Consider the following 20694-nt stretch of genomic DNA (forward strand, 5'->3'; position numbering starts at 1 on the left):
TCACTTTTGCTAAGGCTGGATTTGAACTCTCACTCCTCTTATCTCAGCCTCCTGAGCAGCTAGAATTACCAGCATGTACCACCATACCCAGTAGAAGCCAAGGATTCAGCTCTGTGAATTATAGGTGCTCAGTGATGCTGACAGAATTAAAGGTACTAAGATTTAGGTATTCATGAGATAAGTTACCATCTCCGTATGGCTAAAATTCCTTATACAATTTTAAATGCTTATTATACTTTTTTATATCTGATTTTCTTTCTCTTATTCATTATGATCAAGTTACTAAATTACATAAGGGCCAGAAACCTCCTGATTGCCTTCTTCCTTCTCCTCCTCCAGTTCCTCTGCTTCTTTCTCTTCCTCTTCCTCAAGTCCCTCCACTTCTTTCTCTTCCTCCAATTCCTCAGCTTCTTTCTCTTCATCTTCTTCCTCTTCTCCATCTTCCTCAGACTCATCCGTCATTTCTTCCTCCTCCTCCTCCTCTTCCTCAAACCCATCTTCGTTATCTAATTTAAACAATGCTTGGCGCTTTTGGCGCTCCTCAAATCTTCGGAGTTTCATTGCCTCTTGCAGTTTAGCTTTTAGCACCTGCAACTTTTCACCTGAACAGAAATATGTTGAAATGCTTTACACATAACAATCAACTATATAAAACAATAATTAAGTAGGCATTTTAGGCAACTCTAGAAGTGTTCTAGTCATGTCCCAAAAGGAAAACCAAGGACCTTAGTACTCACCAGGCATAGTGGCACACACCTATAATTCAGGTGACCTGGGAGGCTGAGGCAGGAGGATCTCAAGTTCCAGGCCTGCCTCAACAACTGAGTGAGACTCTGACTTAAAATAAAACATAAAAAATAAAGGGCTGGGGATTAAGCTCAGTGATAAAGTCCCTGGGTTCAATCCCTAGTATTATCTCACATAACACGAAAAGACCTTAGTATCCTAGGTTTTGTTATTCTAACACATAGAAATTATAATTCGAAGTGTCAAAGAAAATTTCTACACCCAGGGATTATAAAGTAATCATTTAAAAGAGGGTAAAAGGAGGGAATGGGGCTTTAAGAGTCTCTGGCTCAGCAGCCATGATGGTCAACATTGATAAACTTACCTGTATTACAGAAAAAGAAACAAGAGTAAAATCAACAAAAGATATGGACTGGTAGTCCACAGAAAAATAAACATTAATAAAAATGTGAAAATAATGCTTAATTAATGTTTAATTAAAAACACAAATAAAAATAAGATAATTTCTGACATTTGACAAAATTAAAAAATTTTATAATACCCATGATTAACAAGGGGAGGGCTTGGGTTGTAGCTCACTTGCCTAACACATGTGAAGTACCACATAAAATAAATAAATAAATAAAATAAAGGTACTGTGTCCCTCTACAACTAAAAAAAACAAGGGAAGAGGCTGGAGTTGTGGCTCAGCAGTAGAGTACTTGCCTAACACATGTGAGGCCCTGGGTTTGATCCTCAGCACCACATAAATATTAAAAAATAAAATAAATGTACTGTGCCCATCTACAACTAAAAAATAAATATTAAAAAAAACAAGGGAAAACAAATTCTTACTATGATTAAAGTGTAAATTAGTGCAACCATTTTAAAGGACAATTAAGTGACACATATTAAATTCTGACTCAGTAATTCCACTGTAAGGAATTCTGCATCCTCAGATGACTCTAAGGAAGATGGAGAAGAGGAGGAAGTTTCTGGCCATTATGTAATTGTGTGTGTGTGTGTGAGAGAGAGAGAGAGAGAGAGAGAGAGAATATATATATGGTACTAAGAGACAACATTGGATGCAATGACCAAAAACTGGAACAATCATGATGTATATCACTAGGACCACGGTTAAACAAACCATATTGTATTCATTCAATGGAATATTAAGTTGTGTTAAAAAAGCATGAAAAGAAATATAATGTGAGCCAGGCACGAGGGCGCATGCCTGTGATCCCAGCAGCTCCTGAGGCTGAGGCAGGAGGACCAAGAGTTTAAAGCCAGCCTCAGCAATAGTGAGGCACTAAGCAACTCAGTGAGACCCTGTCTCTAAATAAAATACAAAATAGGGCTGGAGATGTGGCTCAGTGTTCAAGTGCCCCTGAATTCAATCCCCAGTACCCTTCCCCACCAAACAAAAGAAATTCAATGGGAATTTGAGCCTGGAGTAGATTAGGTTACAGGTTCTACCACTTAGTAACAATATAAACTTGAGCAAGTGTTGTGAGTGCTCTGCATATCAGTTTCCCTATGTATAAAACAAGGATATTATTATTTACTTCACAGGTTGTGAGAATTAAACAAGATAAAGTACGTAAAGCAGCTAGAACAGTGTCGGTAGAGAATGAATATCCAATGACACATACAAACACACAAAGTGGATTATTCATAAAATTTTTCTTATAAGAATACGTGAATTATTAACAGTCACCTTTGGGGACAATAATTTTTCATATAATACATTTTTCCTAGTGTTTTAAATTAAATTATTTCCATGTGATATATTACTTGTGTTTTCAAGGTGGAGGTAGGAACAATAGACCTGTTTCCAATACATTGTTAGAACAAAAAAGTAGATTATAAAGCAGAATGCATGCATGGGATGATCACACTATTATTTTAGTTCATTTGTTTGTTTCCTTTTTATTTATTTACTTTTTTTCCAGTGCTGGGAATCAAACCTATAGCCTTGCACCTGCTAGGCAAGCATTCTACCACTGAGTTACATCCCCAGTCTACTATTGGTGTTCCTGGTTTTTTTTTTTATGGTGGGGCTGGGAATTGTTTTCAACACACACATATATGAAAAGAAATGAGTTTAATGGACAGATAAACAATATAGTTATAGAATTTGTATCTAATAGAAGATTACTTTTCTTGTTTATCCTTTCTATGTATTTATTTTTTAAATAAATTACAAATCTTTTATTTTTATTTTTTTAGTTGCACATGGACAAAATACATTATTTATCTATCTATCTATCTAGTTATTTATATGTCGTGCTGAGGATCATACCCAGTGCCTTACACATGCAAGGCAAGCAATCTACCACTGAGCTACAGACCTAGCCCCCTCTATGTTTTTATTTTTGTATAATTAATATTTCTTTCCTTCTTTCTTTTTTAAATATTGGTATTGAACCAAAGGTACTCTACCACTAAGGTACATCCCAGCCCTTTTTATTTTTATTTTGAGATAGGATCTCATTAAATTGTTGAGACTGGCCTTAAACTTGCAATCCTCTGCTTCACTCTCCTGAGTAGCTGGGATTACAGTTATGTGCTAACATGCTCAGCAATAAGCTTTTGACAAATGCTAGTTTAAGAAAAAAGTCATTTTCCCACCCCACACTTCTAAATGTGCTGTATATGAATCCTACTGAGATATTGCTATCCACTCTCCAAAGTCTCCAAGGAAAAAGATTCTATAACTTTTCATTATAGGATCTTCAATAGCTATGAAAACTCAAATACCTGGTTTTGTGTGGCTTGCTCCATCCAGTTTCTCAGCTGCCAAAGTCACAGGTACCACATCTGCCTTTAGCTCTTCCCTTCCATCAGTGCTCAAGTCTTTCACTATGATGTTCACTTTCACTGTTTGGCCAGCCCTGGGCTTGGTTGTTGGATTAACATGTTTCCAGAAACGCTGCTTTAAGGCTTCCAGTTCTAAACCCAAATGCAAATAAGTCTGTCAGTTTGCCAAGTTCAAGCTCTTTCCTTCAAGATTCCTATTAAGCACTACAGTGTTAAAGAAAAAAATCATACACACAAAGAGAAACTCTTTTTTTGCTAACACCTGCATCAAATTCATACAACTTAACATTCTTCCTCAATGTTTCAAAAATGAGATTTTTAAGATAGAAATTTACAATTGCTTACAAGTTCTAAATATATAGCAATTCTTCTTATAAGTATTAAGCTGATAGAAATATCTAATTCTTAACTTTCCTTCTTTTTTCTTTCTTTTATTCTTTTCTCTCTTTTTTTTTTCCATACTGGGGATTGAACCTAGAGGTACTCTATTACTGAGCTATATCCATAGCCCCTTATTTATTTATTTATTTATTTATTTATTAAATTTGAGACAAAGTCTCACTAAGTTACTAAAGGTCTTAACCCAGGGGCCAGCACTTGCTAAATTGCTGAGGTTGGCCTCGAACTTGCAATCCTCCTGCTTCAGCCTCCCAAGTCACTGGGATCATAAATGTATACCACTGTGCCCAATTTCATCTTATTTCTTCAATTCCCTATTTTGAACATTTCACTAGTGGCAATCTGACTACATATGGGCAATGTCAAAAAAAAGGCAGGGGGAGAAAATGACAATCTAGTCAGTGATATAACTCAGTAGCGGGCTAGAAAAAAAAGGGGTTTTCTTGGTTAAACTAGAACACACAAGTGGCACAATCAGAAAGTAAGTAATGGACTGCTATAACTATTCACTTACTGGTAGCCTCTGTATCACACACCCAACTGATATATAAATGGGTGCAGCAAGCTTAGTGCTCTAGCACAACAGAGCCTTTATTCTCTTCCTTGTTGCTATTCTTACAATTTTCTTCTCCTTTCTCCCTCAGCCAACCGCTGCTACTTAGCACCATTCCTACCCACTCTGCTGAACACTTTATACCACTGTGGAATTTGGGGTCTGTACTGAGAGAGCTAGCTGGTAAGATCTAGTAGTTATAAAGAGATCATAAAGGGAAAAAAAAAAAGCTCCTTTTGGGGATGAGGGACATTGGATATTTTCATGTGGGTTTCTCTCTTTCATGGCAATGACTTAAGACTTCAAAGTTTGGTTAATTATTATTAAATATTTTTGGTGGGAGGTGATATTGGGAACAGAATCCAGGACCTCACACATAGTAGCCAAGTACTCTGCAGTAAGCTTCATCTCCAGTCCTTTTTACTTTAAGGCAGGGTCTCAGTAGGCTGACAACTTCAAAAATTTAAAATCTTCCTGCCTCAGCCTCAGTCTACTAAGTAACTGCAATTACAGGCACGGACCATTGCACATGGCTGGTTAATTTTTAAAATGTACTCAAATCACTTTAGTAGTTTAGTGATTGGTATCTAGATATGTTTTTTCTTTCCCTAGATGATCACTGTTTAAAAAAAAAAAAAGAGCTGAAAGAAAATATTTTTATCCTGAGTCCCTAACATTATTAGCAGCAAAAACCTAACTCCAAAGAATGGTATGTTTACATTACAAACAAAAGAAAAGGGAGAGAAGTAGTAAGCCTGTCTCCTGTTTTGAAGTGATCAGTAAAGTTGGAACCAATAGGTGGCTGCAGTGGAAAGGGAGCAGAAATAGGCAGATCATTACTGATGCCAATAGAACAAAACAAATGGGTGAGTAGGAAGATTACTCAGGACCTAAAATAACGAGGCAGAAGTTATTTTCATTTATAACTAGAGAAAGTGAACAGCCTCAAGGTTTTTCATCTCTCAATCCACTACAGCAACTGCTTCCTTTACCCTTTATTATAAGACTTAATCACCTTCCTCATCCTAAAAGCCAGGTTCAAACCCCTCTCCCTCCATCAATCTTTTCCTAGAACCTCTCATCTCTTCTTCAAGTGAAATATCTCTGCTCCAGATCAAGACTATACCAGGAACTTGGTCTAGAATTCTTATTTCCATTGTTCTGTCCAGAGAGTAGAGGAATTAGAAATAGAAATTACCCCCTAGGCTATTGTAAGACACATAAGTAATGTTTCACACGCCAAAAAATTTGAACCTACTGCATTTTCCCATGGAAACCTTACTCCATATGAGGAAAAAAATTGTTGATTCTAGGGCTGGGGATGTGACTCAAGCAGTAACGCGCTCGCCTGGCATGCGCGGGGCGCTGGGTTCGATCTTCCAGCACCACATAAAAATAAAATAAGGATATTGTGTCTACCGAAAACTAAAAAATAAATATTAAAAAATTCTCTCTCTCTCTCTCTCTCTTTTAAAAAAGAAAAAAGAAATTGTTGATTCTAATGTTTCTGCTCTAAACCCCTTCCAATGTGTCTTCCACATCAGTTACCTGATTGAATTTCCTCAAATGCATATCTGATTGGGTCCTTTCCCATGCTAAAAACTATTCAATGGTCCCCCACTAAGAAAAGGCTAAAAAATCCACACTCCTAGCATGGCCTAAAAGTCCTGCAGGATCTAGGCTCTAGTCACCAATCCCCTTGAAATTGTCATTTTTACCAGCCAGAACTTTCAGTGCTTTCTATTATATCTGTCTTTTGCAATTCTGTCCTCTCCACCAAAAAAGCTATCCCTCTCTGCCTTAGTATCTCCTCAGTTTTCAGGACTTCACTCCTTTCAGAAGCTCCCCTGATTACCTAATCCAAGTATGCTACACTTCTTCTAGGCTTACCTTCACAAAGGCATACCTTTGTCATAGTACTTACCTTTTAGGATTCTAATAGTCTGTTTACCTAGTACCTATCACTCCTACTACACTTTAATTTCCTTGAAAGTAGGAACTATGTCTTACTTGCATACACAGTACCCAACATAGTGCTAAATAAGAAAAAGCTTATTGCATGAATAAATGAATGTTGGTTTTAACTTCATATACAGAATATCATGGAAAAGCCTCAAGTATAAACCAGTTTTCATGTCAATTTCTTTTTTCTTTTTTCCTTCTTTTCTTTTCTTTTCTTTTTTTTGGTACCAGGGATTTAACCCAGGGGCAGGCACTTAACTACTTTACCCCAACCCCAGCCCTTTCTATTTTTTATTTTGAGACAGGGTCTCACTAAGTTGCTTATAGCCTTGCTAAATTTCTGAGGCTGGTCTTGAACTTGTGATCTTCCTGTCTCAGCCTCCTGAGTTGCTGAGATTACAGGGGTTCACCACTATGCCCAGCTCACATCAATTTCAATTTTCTTTCTTTTTGTGGTGCTAGGGATCACACGTAAGGCATTGTGCATGCTAAGCAAGAGCACTACTGCTGAGCCACATCCTCAGCCCCCATGTCAATTATTTCTAAAGGAAAACATATTTTGAGTTAAAAATAAGTGTCCAATATGTGGCAGGCATTGTGCTAGGTTCTTAAACAAGCCAAGTATAGTGCTAGGAAAAATTATTCAACCTCTTTGAGCCTGCTTCTTCATCTTGCAAAATAATACCTGAGGCTATGAAAATTAAGAAACATAACTAATAAGTCTTCTGTTCCTGGGTATGGTGGCACATGCCTGTAATTCCAACAAATTGGAGGCTGAGGCAAGAAGATCATAAGTTCAAGGGAAGCCTCAACAACTTAGAGAGACCCTGTCTCAAAATAAAAAATAAAAAATGGTCTGGGGATGTGGCTCAGTGGTTAAGTGTCCCCGAGTTCAATCCCTGGTACAAAAACAAAAACCAAAACCTCTTATTATGGTAGTTAGACATAGCAGTGTGTATCTATAATCTCAGGTACTCAAGAGGTAGAGACAGGAGAATGACAAGGTTCAGGCTGGCCTTGACAACCTAAGGAGACCCTGTCTCAAAATAAAATAAAATATCCCCAGGAGAGCTGGGGATATAGCTTAGCACACAAGACCTTGGGTTCAATCCCCAGTACCTCACATACAAAAAAAAGGTATGGAATAGTGTAGGTACCCAAAAAAAGTCTTTTCTTTCAGTCCAAAACAGTTTAGGTAACTTTTAATCTCTCATAACAAAATTTAGCCGTGTCTCATCAAGTAACAAGAAATTATTGGTCTCCTTTTCTGATTCTGGAACTGATAACTTCTAGTCCCATGTTTTTCCATTAATGTTCTGGGAAGCAGCTTATATTCAAGCTTCTAATGAAGTTAAGCTAATTCTGTTACATAACCCCTCCACATCTCCAGCTCCAACCAAACTGACTTTCACCTCCTCCCAATATGCACCATGAGGAACCCTTTCTTTCCTTTCCAAGAATGTCCTTCTCTCTAACTCTACCAAGTCCATCCAACCAACACTCACCGAGCATATTTTACACAGCAGACATAGTGGCTGACACAGCACCTATCAACAAAAATCTGTTTAATCAAGGAGGGTCTTAGTGTAAATAATTTGAAGCAGTAACCACTATTTGAGTGGTTCTTTATGCTATCCATTTGAATTATGTCAATAAAAATTACTATAGCCCATGAGGCATATACCTCTTATTTCATTTTTTTGTTAAAAAAGATGGATTGGAAAGGTTCAATAAGCATATCTAAGGTTGAACAATTCCTAGTAAAAACCATATTCAAACCCTGGTTTTACTATAGTCTAAACCTATAACCACTATGCCATGCTGCCTCAACACAGAGGAGGGAATGGCCAACTCAACTTGTGGTAATACCCAAATTCAGTGTGGAGGGGATCATTCATCTGTTCAATAAGTACAAATGCCTACAACGTCTCATCCACTAAGAAAACACTAGGGATAAAAAGGAGCACAAGGCAGGAGATTTCCAACTCATAGTATAAAGGGAAGGCAGGGAAAAAGTAGTTACATCTGCCTACTCCCCAAGCCTTCCTTTAACCACCCTTGGAAGAAACTCATCCCTCCTCTGAATTTCCATAGCATTTTATTCTAAATGTTTATTTCAGAAAAGAATACTTTTCCCTTTTCTTTGTGTTATTCAATTTTTTCCAATTATTGATGATAGCTCTATATATCCAGAGGTTCTTTCTGGATCTGCAGATTCAACCAAGCTCTGCTCGAAAAAACTTGAAAATTGCATCTGTACTAACCATGTATAAACTTTTTCTTCTTATTATTCCCTAAACAATACAACTATTTACAGAGCATTTATATATTATCACAAATAATCTAGAAATGATTTAAAGTACTTGGGAACCATGTCAGAGGTTAGATGCAAATATGTAATTTTATTTACAAGACTCGAGCATTGGCAAATTTGGATATCCTTGGTTGGGGATGGGAAAAATATATTCCCTTCCAATACCAAGGGACAACTTACAGGTTCATTATGAAAGATGTCACAACTTTCTCCCTTGTATTACTGTTTTTTTGAGTACTTCTTATCTCTGGTGCTAGACTATGTATGCATCTCAAGTGTACGATAAGTGTCAGGGTTAAATTGCTTTGCTCAACAGCATCTTGCATGTAGTAGATATTTGTTGAATGAGTAGGAAAAAAATTCAGTTTTACAGACAATTTAAGTGAACCAAAATGTTTCTCTTTCATTGTAAAAAACTGAAAAATGTTTTTATGAATGACTTAAGAATAAAGAAAAGAAGTTCTTAATTCAGAAATGCCAGGGCATTTCCCTGGCCAGTGAGCCTGGGTTTACATTTGAAGGACACAGGAACATAGAAAAATTTAGGCATTCAGATTGCAAAGGCTATAAAAAATTCTTAAATTCCAAAACACAGACTTCCATTTTAAAGGTTTAAAACATTCTGATATTCCGCTGAATTTTTCTAAGTGGAATTCTCTCCCTATCTTTTACCTCTGTAGAATAAGATCATGTGTAATTATTGGCTTTTCCTTCATTCCCTGTCCTCCACAGAGGCTAAAAAATAGAAAGCTGCCAAGGTAACTGTCACTTCAAGGCAACTCCCCATAATTTAAAACATTACCTCTGTTGGTTCCAGGTTCATCAAGTATCACAAAGGAATCTTCATCAGCACCCAGCCGTGGTTTAATGGAAACATCTACTCCTAATTGCTTAAGTCTATCCAGAGTGAATTTTCGAACTTTTTCAGGTGGTACAACTGCCGACTTAGTTTGCTGCATGGGTTCTTCCACTTTCTCTTCTATTTCTTCAGTCTGTTTCAGGTCATCTACTCCCTCCAAGGCATGAGATTCAGATGCCACTAGCCCTCCAATCTGATACTCCTCACCGGCCTTGTTCCTAAGGAAGCTGCTTTCCTCCTGTGACACTGAGCTGTCCCCAGGTGAAGATCTAGCATCACTCTGCTTCTTTTTCTCCTGAACTGCTACTTCTTCACTTCTTATCAGATCTTTACTGCAAGCTTCATCTGACCGAGTAGTGATTTCAGCTTCTTTTGAAACCACAGTAAATGCATTAATTTCTCTTTCATATTCTGCACCAGTTGTGTGCTCAGAATCTTTGCTATGGTGGTCACCATTCATTTCAGTTATATTTGTAGTGTCTATAATTTCTTTGTGATGGCTTGGCTGATACTTTGATGACCTAGAGAAGGGAAAATGAGCTGGAATTTAAAATTACCTTAAAACATTCTCATCCCTTAGAATAAGTTAAATCAGCTTAAAGAGAGTGGGGAATCCAAACTTTTTACACCAGATATTTGCCACAAAACTGAGTGTTCATGAAGAATATAATCAACAAGAAAAGAGGGCTCTTACTTCAGAAGTGCCATGGCATTTCCCTGGCAGGTGGGCCTGGGTTTACGTTTGAAGAAATCATGAATAGTTTTATTCTCAGGCATATGATACGGAAGATTAAGTGCAGATTCTAGAAAATGGAACAGAACAAGCAAATATATACACTGTATATTCTGAAATGTAACTTCATATTCAGTTAACAAAACACTAGAACCAAATCTATCACCAGAAATAGAAAAAAAATCCTGCCTCTAACATAAGCAGGAGCTGACTACAAAAGAGCTCCTTGAAGACCAGTGGTTTTTAAATTTAACTATAATCAAAACAATCCTGGAAGTTTTTAAGAAATACAGATTCTTTTTTTTTTTTTTTTTATAATTTTTAATATTTATTTTTTAGTTCTCGGCGGACACAACATCTTTGTTGGTATGTGGTGCTGAGGATCGAACCCGGGCCGCACGCATGCCAGGCGAGCGCGCTACCGCTTGAGCCACATCCCCAGCCCAGAAATACAGATTCTTAGCTCCTATAACTTATCGAATCAGAATCTTTGTGGGGCCTAAAATTTTATATATTGAAAATCTTCTAAGCTGAGTGCAGGGCATAGTCCCAGCTCCTCAGGAGGACATCTGGGGTATTGCTTGAGCCCAGAAGCTTAAGTAACAAAGCAAGTCCTTATATTAAAAAACAAAACAAAAAACCCTGCTACAGGGATCCAGATGTAATCAATGCATAGACAACCATTAAAAAGTTTTTTCCTGGTGTTGTCTCAGCCTTTTGTTGCAAGTCATTATTCAAAGAAATTTTCAGAACATAGAATATATAGGCAGCAGCCAAAACTGCCAAGTTCTAACTGGGCCCCATAGAAAACAGTGACCTAGTCATTTGTTAATCAAGACCCATTTATTACAATGAAGGCCAGCCTGCCTTTAAAGCACTCCAAGGGAAGTGGAGGACAGGTCCAAGCAGGGCTTTCCTTTTTGTTGTGTCATTATCTTTGATCACTATTGCAACCAGACAGCCGTTGGGCCTCAAAATATAGGGATAAGACTGAAACTGTAAATACTCTGTAAACACAAGCATTTGTACTTGAAAGAACAGGATTTTAAAAAGCATTGATGTTCAACCAGATTTTTTTTAAAAAGTCACTTTGTTATGCCTTTTAACAGATACTTTTCGAGGATCAAACCTAGTGCCTCATACATGCTAAGCAAGTGCTCTACCACTGAGCCACAACCCCAGCCCCCAAAGTGACCTTTTTATATTAAAAAGTTTTTTCCTTACCTCCATTATAGTTTTACAAGTTTTCTCAGTATACATTAATGTTCTAAAGGCTTTAGAACGATGGCTACTCACAAAGATCAATTCTAAACTTGATATAATTATCTGAGTTCATATTATATTAGGAGTGGGGAAAAGAAAACAAAACAAATAAACAAAAAAACAACAACCCTGACATCCAGTTGAACTTACAAAAAAATTGTAATTTTTCCTTAAACTTCACCCTACTAGTTTGCATTACCTCGAATAAGGCGCTGAGTCTCACTATGCAGTTTTTTTAATGCTTCCTTACTTAACTTGGCTGCCTTTCTTTCCTTAAAGAAAACAAAAAGTAAGACTATATTAATGGTGTTGTCCAGAAAGACAGCTATTCATTCCTCTAGAGTTTGTTCTCTCCAAGAAAAAAGGAGAAGGAACAGTAAGCACTAATAATACAATATAAACTCAAGGAGCACATTTATTTACAAGTCTCAGAATATTAATTCAATCCAATCCATATTTGTGTTCCTACTATGTACATAGCAATATGCTGAATATCAGGAAAATAAGACAGACAAGATAAAATATTTATCTTTGAGAAACCCACAATCTCCTGTGGAAACAGATCAATGTAATTTCTACACAGGGCTCTACTTTACCTTCTTCATGATGCCTTTTGATAACTCACTCTCTTCTTGTTGCAAGTCTAAAGATGCTTCCTTTTTCTGAAAAAGATTTTAAACTTCATTTTTAAATGTGAGAATAAAAACTAAACCCAAGCTGGGCATGGTGACACACACCTGTAATCTCAGCAGCTCATGAGGCTGAGGCAGGAGAATCATAAGTTCAAAGGCAGCCTTAGCAAATTAGTGAGCCCTAAGCAAACTAGAGAGGCCCTGTCTCAAAATAAAAAAATAAAAAGGGCTGGGATTATGGTTCAGAGGTTAAGTGTCCATGAGTTCAATCTCTAGTACCCCTTGCAAAAAAAAAAAAAAATCTAAACTCAGAGGATGTTTTTACTACATTATGCTACATTAATAATAAATCTCAAATAGAAAATTTTATTTTTATTCTCTATCAAATAGAAAATTTTAAACATACAGCATCCAGTTATGCTTAGAAAACAAATTATGTCTCCTTCCCCCAGTACTGGGGATTGAACCCAGGGACATTGTACCACTGAGCTATATTCCAAGCCCCTTTCATTTTTTATTTTAAGACAGACTCTTGCTAAATTGCCCACGCTAGCCTTGAACTTGCAATCCTCTTGCCTCAGCCTCTGAAGTAGCTGGGATTACAGACATATAACACTATACAGAGCACAAATTAGATATTTCAAATGGAATTTGGATCCTCATTTCTTATACCATTGCTTACATAATTCTCTCAAGAGGGGCAATGACTTATAGAGAGCTAATAAAATCCTAGGAAGAGCAGTTATGCTTTGTGTATATGATACTGGGGATCAAAGAACCCAGGACTCCATGCAAACTTGGCAAGTATCTACCACTGAGCTACATCCCCATGCCTTCCTTCAATATTCCTACAAGGGTAATAACCAAACAATTTAGCACATCATTTGTACTGTAATTTTCCAAAATTAACAGCTAAAATACTGAAACCCATCAACATGTGATTTTCTTCATTTAAAAAAAAAAGTAAAGCTGAACATGGTTGTATACACCTATAATCCCAGCAATTCAGGAGGCTGAGGAGGAGGATCGAAAGTTCAAAGCCAGCCTCAGCAACTTAGTGAGGCCCTAAGCAATTTAACAAGACCCTGCTCAAAGTAAAAAATAAAAAGGGATGGGGATATGACTAAGTAGTAAAGTGCCCCTGGGTTCAATCTCCAGAAAAGAAAGAAAGAAAGAGAGAGAGAAAGTAAATTGCAACTGGAGATCAAAAAAATAAAGTAGGGCTGGGGATGTGGCTCAAGCGGTAGTGCGCTTGCCTGGCATTCGTGGGCACTGGGTTCGATCCTCAGCACCACATAAAAATAAATAAAGATGTTGTGTCCACTGAAAACTAAAAAAAATTCTCAAAAAAAAAAAAAGTAAATGTTAGAAGTAGTTGGTTAGAACTTATTGTAACCATGTTTTACTTGCCTTGTGATTTTTTACTTTGTTTTTCACAGCTGCCCTTATTGATTCTAATGACTCTTCATCTTCCAATGGAGAGTTATTTTCCTCCTCCAAACCCGTTTCAAAAAGGTCTTTATCGGCAAGAAGACAGCCACTGTCATTAAATGAATGTTCTACATCATTTTCCTGGATAATGCATAAAGAAAAAACATAATTCAATCATTTTAAAATCCAACATTTCACAACATATATGGTAATTTGGATCAAGCAGAAAAAGCCCAGCTTTCATCAACAAATACACAGCTTCTAGAACCTTCTTACTGGATCTGAACCCAGTTATCCTTTGAAGTCCAAGCTGTGGGTTTTTTATATAACTACTCAAAATTAACTTAATAAATAAATATTTTTTGAAATGTCAACTAATTACTTATTGACTTATTACAAAACATAAGGATGATTTTTCTAGTTAGCAAACAAACTTTGGTTGAGGGATGCATTAAAAAAATCCTCCTGGGCTGGGGTGTAGCTCAGTGGTAGAGCACTTGCCTGGCATGTGTGAGGCACTGGGTTCGATCCTCAGTACCACATAAAAGTAGATAAATAAAAATAAAGGTATTGTGTCCATCTACAACTAAAAACTATTTTTTTTAAAAAATCCTCGTTTCAGCCAGGCATGCTGAGGCAAAAAGATCACAAACTGAAGGCCAGCCTCGATAATTTAGAGATCTTGTCAAAACAAAAAACAAAGAGGGCCAGGCATGGTGCGCATGCTTATAATCCCAATGGCTCAGGAAGCTTAGGCAGGAGGATACCGAGTTCAAAGCTAGCCTCAACTATGACGAGGCACTACAACTCAGCGAGACCCTGTCTCTAAATAGAAAAAATGGATGGGGATGTGCCTCAGTGGTTAAGCAGCCCTGGATTCACTCCCCAGTACAACAGGAAAAAAAAAAAAAAGGGTAGGGTATGATAGTGCACACCTAGAATCCCAGCAACTCAGGGAGCTGAGGCAGGAGGATCCCCATTTCAAAGCCGGTCCAGGCAATTTAGCAAGAGACTGTCTCAAAAAATAAAAGGATTGGGGGCTATAGCTCAGTGTAGGAGTACCCACTGGTACAATTCCCAGTACTGGGGGTATGAGGGATGAATTACTTCAGGTCCTCACAAAGAAAATCAGAAACTTGTTTATTTGTAAGTGTCCTCTACATATCCACAACAGTAAGTAAAATGTGTATCCTGCTGGCCATGGTGGCACATGCCTGTAATCCCAGCAGCTTAGGAGGATGAGACAGTAGAATCACAAGTTCAAAGCCAAACTTCAAATTTAGTAAGACTGTCTCAAATAAAAAATAAAAGGCCTGGGAAAACTGGGGTCATAGCTCAGAGGTAGAGAACTTGCCTAGCATGTGTGAGGCACTGGGTTCAATTCTCATCACTGCATATAAATAAAATAAAATAAAGGTTCACTGACAACTAAAAAAATATATTAAAAAATAAGGGGAGGAAGGGGATTTAACTCAGTGGTTAAGTATCCCTGGGTTCAATCCCTGGTACCAATATATAAATAAATGAATAAATAAAACACATATCCTATTAGTCTCTATGCAAAGCAGTCGATTCAAAGCTATATGCTGAGTGCAGAAACTACCCTAATAACTGAAAGCCACTTTTTCCAAAATGTTATTCTATGTGAGAAAAAGCAAATGACTCTCTAATGTATATCTTAGGCTAGTGATAGAGCACTTGCCTAGAATGTGTGAGGTAGCCTTAGGTTTGATCCCCACCACAACAAAAGGAAAAAAGTATCTCAATGAATAGATAAGAAAATGGTAGCTGGGTGAAATGGTACATGCCTGTAATACCAGCTACTCAAGAAGCTGAGGCAGGAGGATCACAAATTCAAGACCAGACTGGGCAACTTAGTGAGACCCTATTTCAAAATGAAATAAAAAGTGTTGTGGGTATATTTCAGTCATGGGGTGCTTGCCTAGTATGATGAGGCCCTGGGTTCAATCCTCAGTACCCGACATACATATAATATACATATATATGGCATGTATCCACAACGGCATTATTTAACCATAGAAAAGATAAAATTCTGTCATTTGCACCAACTTAGAATAGTGTTACCCAGCACCTGGGAAGGGTGTGGGAGATCAGTGAAGATAGGACATTTATGGGTGACTATTAATTGAATATTTCAAAATAAATTATGGAGAGGATTTTGAATGTTCCTAACACAAAGAAATGCTACATATTGAAGATGATATGCTGGCCTTGGTGGCACATGCCTATAATCCCAGCAGCTTGGGAGGATGAGGCAGTAGGATCACAAGTTCAAAGCTAGACTTCACAATTTAGTGAGACTGTCTCAAATAAAAAATAAAAGGGCCTGGGGGGACTGGGGTCATAGCTCAGAGGTAGAACACTTGCTCTGATCATTATACACTGTATACATGTATGAAAATACAACATGGTATTCCACAATTATGTCCAATTACTATGTGTCAATTAAAAACAAAAATGTCTTAAAAATAACCTTGAAAAGACTACATCAGAGTTTTAAAATAAAATAATATACCTTATTTTTTATTTCCTTCCTTTTTAGCCGTCTAATTTTTTCCATCTTTCTCTCCTCTTTCTCAAGTCTTCTCTTTGATTTTATTTTTGTTTTTCCTTCTGTTACTTCTTTTTCACATATGGGCTTTTTGGAAATCTTTCTACCGATGGTAAGTTCTACAGAGTTTCCAGATTGGAGACTCAGTTCTAAGCAAGATGTCACCTGGGTTTCAAGAGTTTCCTGATACGAAGACTCCTCCATATCACTTTCATCACTGTCTGCCACAGTTTTGTAAACCCTTTTAATTTTTCCACTTTTTCCAGCATATAAATTCTCTTTATTTTCCTCAGCACTGTCATAGGTAGTTTTTTCTGGAGAGACATTTGTGTATTCTGTTTCAGAATCACTGTCTTGTAGCACCTTCTTGCTTTTCAATTTCTTACTCACAAATATTTCTTCATCTGAATCTGAAAGAAAAACAATATTTTTAAAGGTATACAACCAGCTAGGGTTGGTGGTGCATGTCTATAACACCAGCAACAAGGGAAGACTGAGGTAGGAGGATCTCGTTCAAGGTCAGCCTAAGCAATTTAACAAGACCCTACTTCAAAATAAAAAATTTTTTTTAAAAATTTCTTTAAAAAAAGGTCTAGGGATGTAGCTCAGTGGTATAGTGTCCATGGGTACGATTCCAAGTGCTGAAAAAAGAAAAGTATACAAGTAATTGACCTTCCTCTTAGTCCCACTACACTCAAAAATATATTCAATTATACAAGTGATATATCTCCTTGTGAAATTATGTAACTATCATTAAGAACATATTGTAGCAAAGCATATCTAAAAATATATTTTGAAAAACATTTTCTAAAGAGAAATGCCTCTGGCTGAAAAATGTAATTATATATATTTACAATGTGTAAAATTGTTCTAATCCTTTTGGTACTTGTTAAAAATACTTTTATTAAAGAATAAATGCATTTAACCAGGCAGTGTGATAGCTACTGGATATTTTACAAATTCATCAATATAACAGAAAGGAATATTTTCAAAAAGACATAAGCACTATTATTTATTATTTTACTTTTATAATAAACAACAGACATGGTAATAATTGACTTATTAATAACTGACTTATTAATAACTTAATAATTAATAATTCAATAAGTCAAGACAATAACGAAGTTAATATAATCCATTATAACCCAGGCTCCCACACTCTATTCCTAAAATTAAAGTACTAAATATTACAAACCTTTTTCACTCAAGGACCTAGTTGTTTCACAGCTGCCTTGTCCACTGTCAGAAGGACTGTCTGCTTCTTGTGAAATGAGTTTTAGATCATTAATTTCTAGATGAACCTAAAAAATGGAAACAAGTTTTGCATTAACTAGGAGGTGACTGAAAGGTCCAAGTACATACCAAGAGCTGGGCACAATGGCGTGTGCCAATAGTTCTAGCTACACAGGAGGCTGAGACAGGAAGGAAGGTCCCATGGATTCAAGGAGTTCAAGACCGGCCTAAGCAACACAGCAAGACCCCATCTCAAAACACACAAACACACACACAGAATATAATGATAAATACATCAACACAGGATCGCCACATTGAAATAAGGAAAGAACCAATACAATCATTTGATTAAGACAAAAACCAAAATTCATTATACACCTTTAAAATTACTGGATAAGCCAGGTGCCATGGTGCATGCCTATAATCCCAGCAGTTTGGGACGCTGAGACAAGAGGATTGAGAGTTCAAAGCCAGCCTCAGCAAAAGCAAGGCACTAAGTGACTCAGTGGGATCCTGTCTCTAAAAAAAATACAAAATAGGGCTGGGGTTATGGCTCAGTAGCTGAGTACCCCTGAGTTCAACCCCCAGTATCCCCCCCCCAATTTTTTTTAAATTAAAAAACTGGGCAGAAAGTAATTCATTGTGCACCTCTGAAGGATACTAACAGAACCAACCCTGAGTAACAGTAAATAAATGAAAAGAATCAAACATTTATTATGTTTTTTCTATGTGAACTGTTCCTCAATATATCCAAATGATTGATAAGGAAAGTTTTAGCTGGGCATGGTGGATCACAATTTGAGGCCAGCCTTAGCACCTTAGTAAGACCCTAAATAAAAGGGTTAGGGGCATGGCTCAGTAGTAGAGGGCCTCTAAGTTCAAACCCAGTACCACTAAATAAATAAATAGATAAATAATAAAGGAAGTTTTTCTTCTGAGAAAATGCCTAGTTAATCAATAAAGAACTGACAGACTGTCACAGTTTTGGCAACCCTTGATTAAATAACAAACCTAGAAAATGATCATTAATGGCTGCTAACATTACCAAAACAGAAACAACCAGACCTTATATATAGCCTAATAGAAGTACAACACCATCTATGAGGCATTCTTGTCAGAACAATCAGGTCTGACTCTGATTCAGTCTCTGGAACTACTGTCCATTTACAGAAAAATAGAGGAAACAAATACACTACAAATATGTAATCTAATCTGGGCACAGTGGTGCAAACCTGTAATTCCAGCAGCTCGGGAGGCTGAAGCAGGAGGATTGAGTTCAAAACCAGTCTCAGAAACTTAGTGAGACCCTGTCTCAAAATAAAATATAAAAAAAGGGCTCAGGGGCTAGGGCTGTAGTTCAGTGGTAGAGCGCTTACCTAGCATGTGTGAGGCACTGGGTTCAAGTCTAAGCATGGCATATAAATAAATAAAGGTTGATCAACAACTAAAAATAACAAAAGGGCTGGGGACTTAGCTCAGTGGTTACGCTTCGCTGGTACCAAAGAGAGAGAGAGAGAGAGAGAGAGAGAGAGAGAGAAACAGAAAGAGAGAAAGACAAAGAGAAAGAGATATGCAATCTAGGTGTAGGAAATTCTACAGGACTAACTAGATGGTTCCTTTAACAATAGAAGCTGGGGAGTATTATTCAGTGGTAGATCATTTGCCAGCATGCCTGGTGCCCTGAGTTGGATCCTAGCACTTAAAAAAAAAAAGAGGTGGGACCTATAGATTAATGAGTTTGCAGGAAATATACTATATCTACATATATATATATACACACAATGTATATATTTGGGGGGGGGGCCGTACTGGGGATTGAACCCAGGGGGGCTTAACCACTGATCCACATTCCCAGTCCTTTTTTTTAACTTTATTTAAAGACAGGGCCTCGCTGAGTTGCTTAGGACCTCACTGAGTTGCTGAGGCTGGCTTTGAACTCATTGATCCTCCTGCCTCAGCCTCAAGATGCTTGATTACAGGCACCAGCGCATCTGGCTAAGAAATATATTTTAACTACTGCAATATGCAGACTTTTGTTGGGATCCTAACTCAAAAACTGAAAATATATGTATTAGTCAAAACACTGACTAGATGTTTTTTTGGTGTGGTAATATTTTGGCTATCCTTTTTTAGAAAGCTCTTATTTTTTAGAAATGTACATTGAAATATTTATTTGTGGATGAAATAGTATGAGGTCTGGGATTTCTTACAAATAATTCCCTGAGGGGGGAAAATGAGTAGAGTAGAAACAAGACTTTATTTGATAAATGTCAAAATTAGATGATGGCTTTCTATGTTTGTAGAGATTGAAAATTCCTAAATAAAGCAATTTAAATAAAAGTCAAAAATATAAAGGAAGAGAGGAATGTAAGGGACTTGATCAGTAAGTGACCAAGGTGACCCTAGATGACAGGTCATCTACCTTCCTTGGTGTTCTCAGGGCTCTGAATCAACTTACTAATAAAAAGGAAAATAACAGATTAACATCTGTAATTAACATCTATAACATCTATAACTGAGTACAAGGTCTTACTCTAGTGGTTTCTCAAAAAAACTATCAAATTGATTTGAATGTTTGACCTAATTATTAAAATAATAAACACAGAAAACACGTAATGAGGAAACACCAAGGATTATCCTGTATATACTGATGATCCTCCCAACAACCCGAAGCAGTAACACTATTAGTTCTGTTTGTAAATGTGAAAACTGAGTTTTCAATATACAGTGACACTTTTTTTTTTTAATATAGGCGGACACAATATCTTTATTTTATTTTTATGTGGTGCTGAGGATGGAACCCAGTGCCTCACACATGGTAGGCGAGCACTCTACCTCTGAGCCACAACCCCAGCCCTACAGTGATACTCTTAATAAGGAAATTTACTGTAGGCAATTTGCAGCAGTACAAATAACTTCAAAGAGCAGTACCAAGAAAAGAGTGAGCTGAGGGATCTTTAAAAACTCAGTAATCAAGACTTTTAAAAAATGTTTAAATGTTTAATATATATATGTATATATAATTAAAAAATTAAACTAACCAACTATGTCTCATGAAGTTAACTACTTGCTTTCTTTATTCTTTTTTTTTTAATCATTTATTTTATTTATTTAGTTATTCCAGTTCTGGGGATTGAACCCAGGGATGCTCTATCATGGAGCTACACCATCAGCCCTTTTTATTTTTTAAGTTAGGG

At 36.9% G+C, this 20694-nt stretch overlaps 1 protein-coding gene across 5 annotated transcripts in view; it reads right to left on the minus strand.

The window, feature by feature from the left end:
* Positions 1-20694, minus strand: part of Clspn (claspin) — a 35503-nt gene that overhangs the window by 13600 nt on the left and 1209 nt on the right. The window contains exons 2-11 of one of the 5 annotated variants that reach the window (XM_026393469.2): positions 17460-17565; positions 16229-16674; positions 13672-13833; positions 12226-12291; positions 11829-11901; positions 10328-10436; positions 9577-10154; positions 3487-3678; positions 382-602; positions 307-342 (exon numbers count right to left, since the gene is read on the minus strand). In XM_026393469.2, coding sequence (XP_026249254.1) covers positions 307-342; positions 382-602; positions 3487-3678; positions 9577-10154; positions 10328-10436; positions 11829-11901; positions 12226-12291; positions 13672-13833; positions 16229-16674; positions 17460-17565 — 1989 coding nt within the window. The remainder of the gene's footprint in view (positions 1-306; positions 343-381; positions 603-3486; positions 3679-9576; positions 10155-10327; positions 10437-11828; positions 11902-12225; positions 12292-13671; positions 13834-16228; positions 16675-17459; positions 17566-20694) is intronic. The other 4 variants (XM_077791386.1, XM_026393472.2, XM_026393470.2 and 1 more) reach the window with 4 other exon arrangements.

This window comes from Urocitellus parryii, chromosome 11 (assembly GCF_045843805.1).
Source record: "Urocitellus parryii isolate mUroPar1 chromosome 11, mUroPar1.hap1, whole genome shotgun sequence".
NCBI lineage: Eukaryota > Metazoa > Chordata > Mammalia > Rodentia > Sciuridae > Urocitellus > Urocitellus parryii.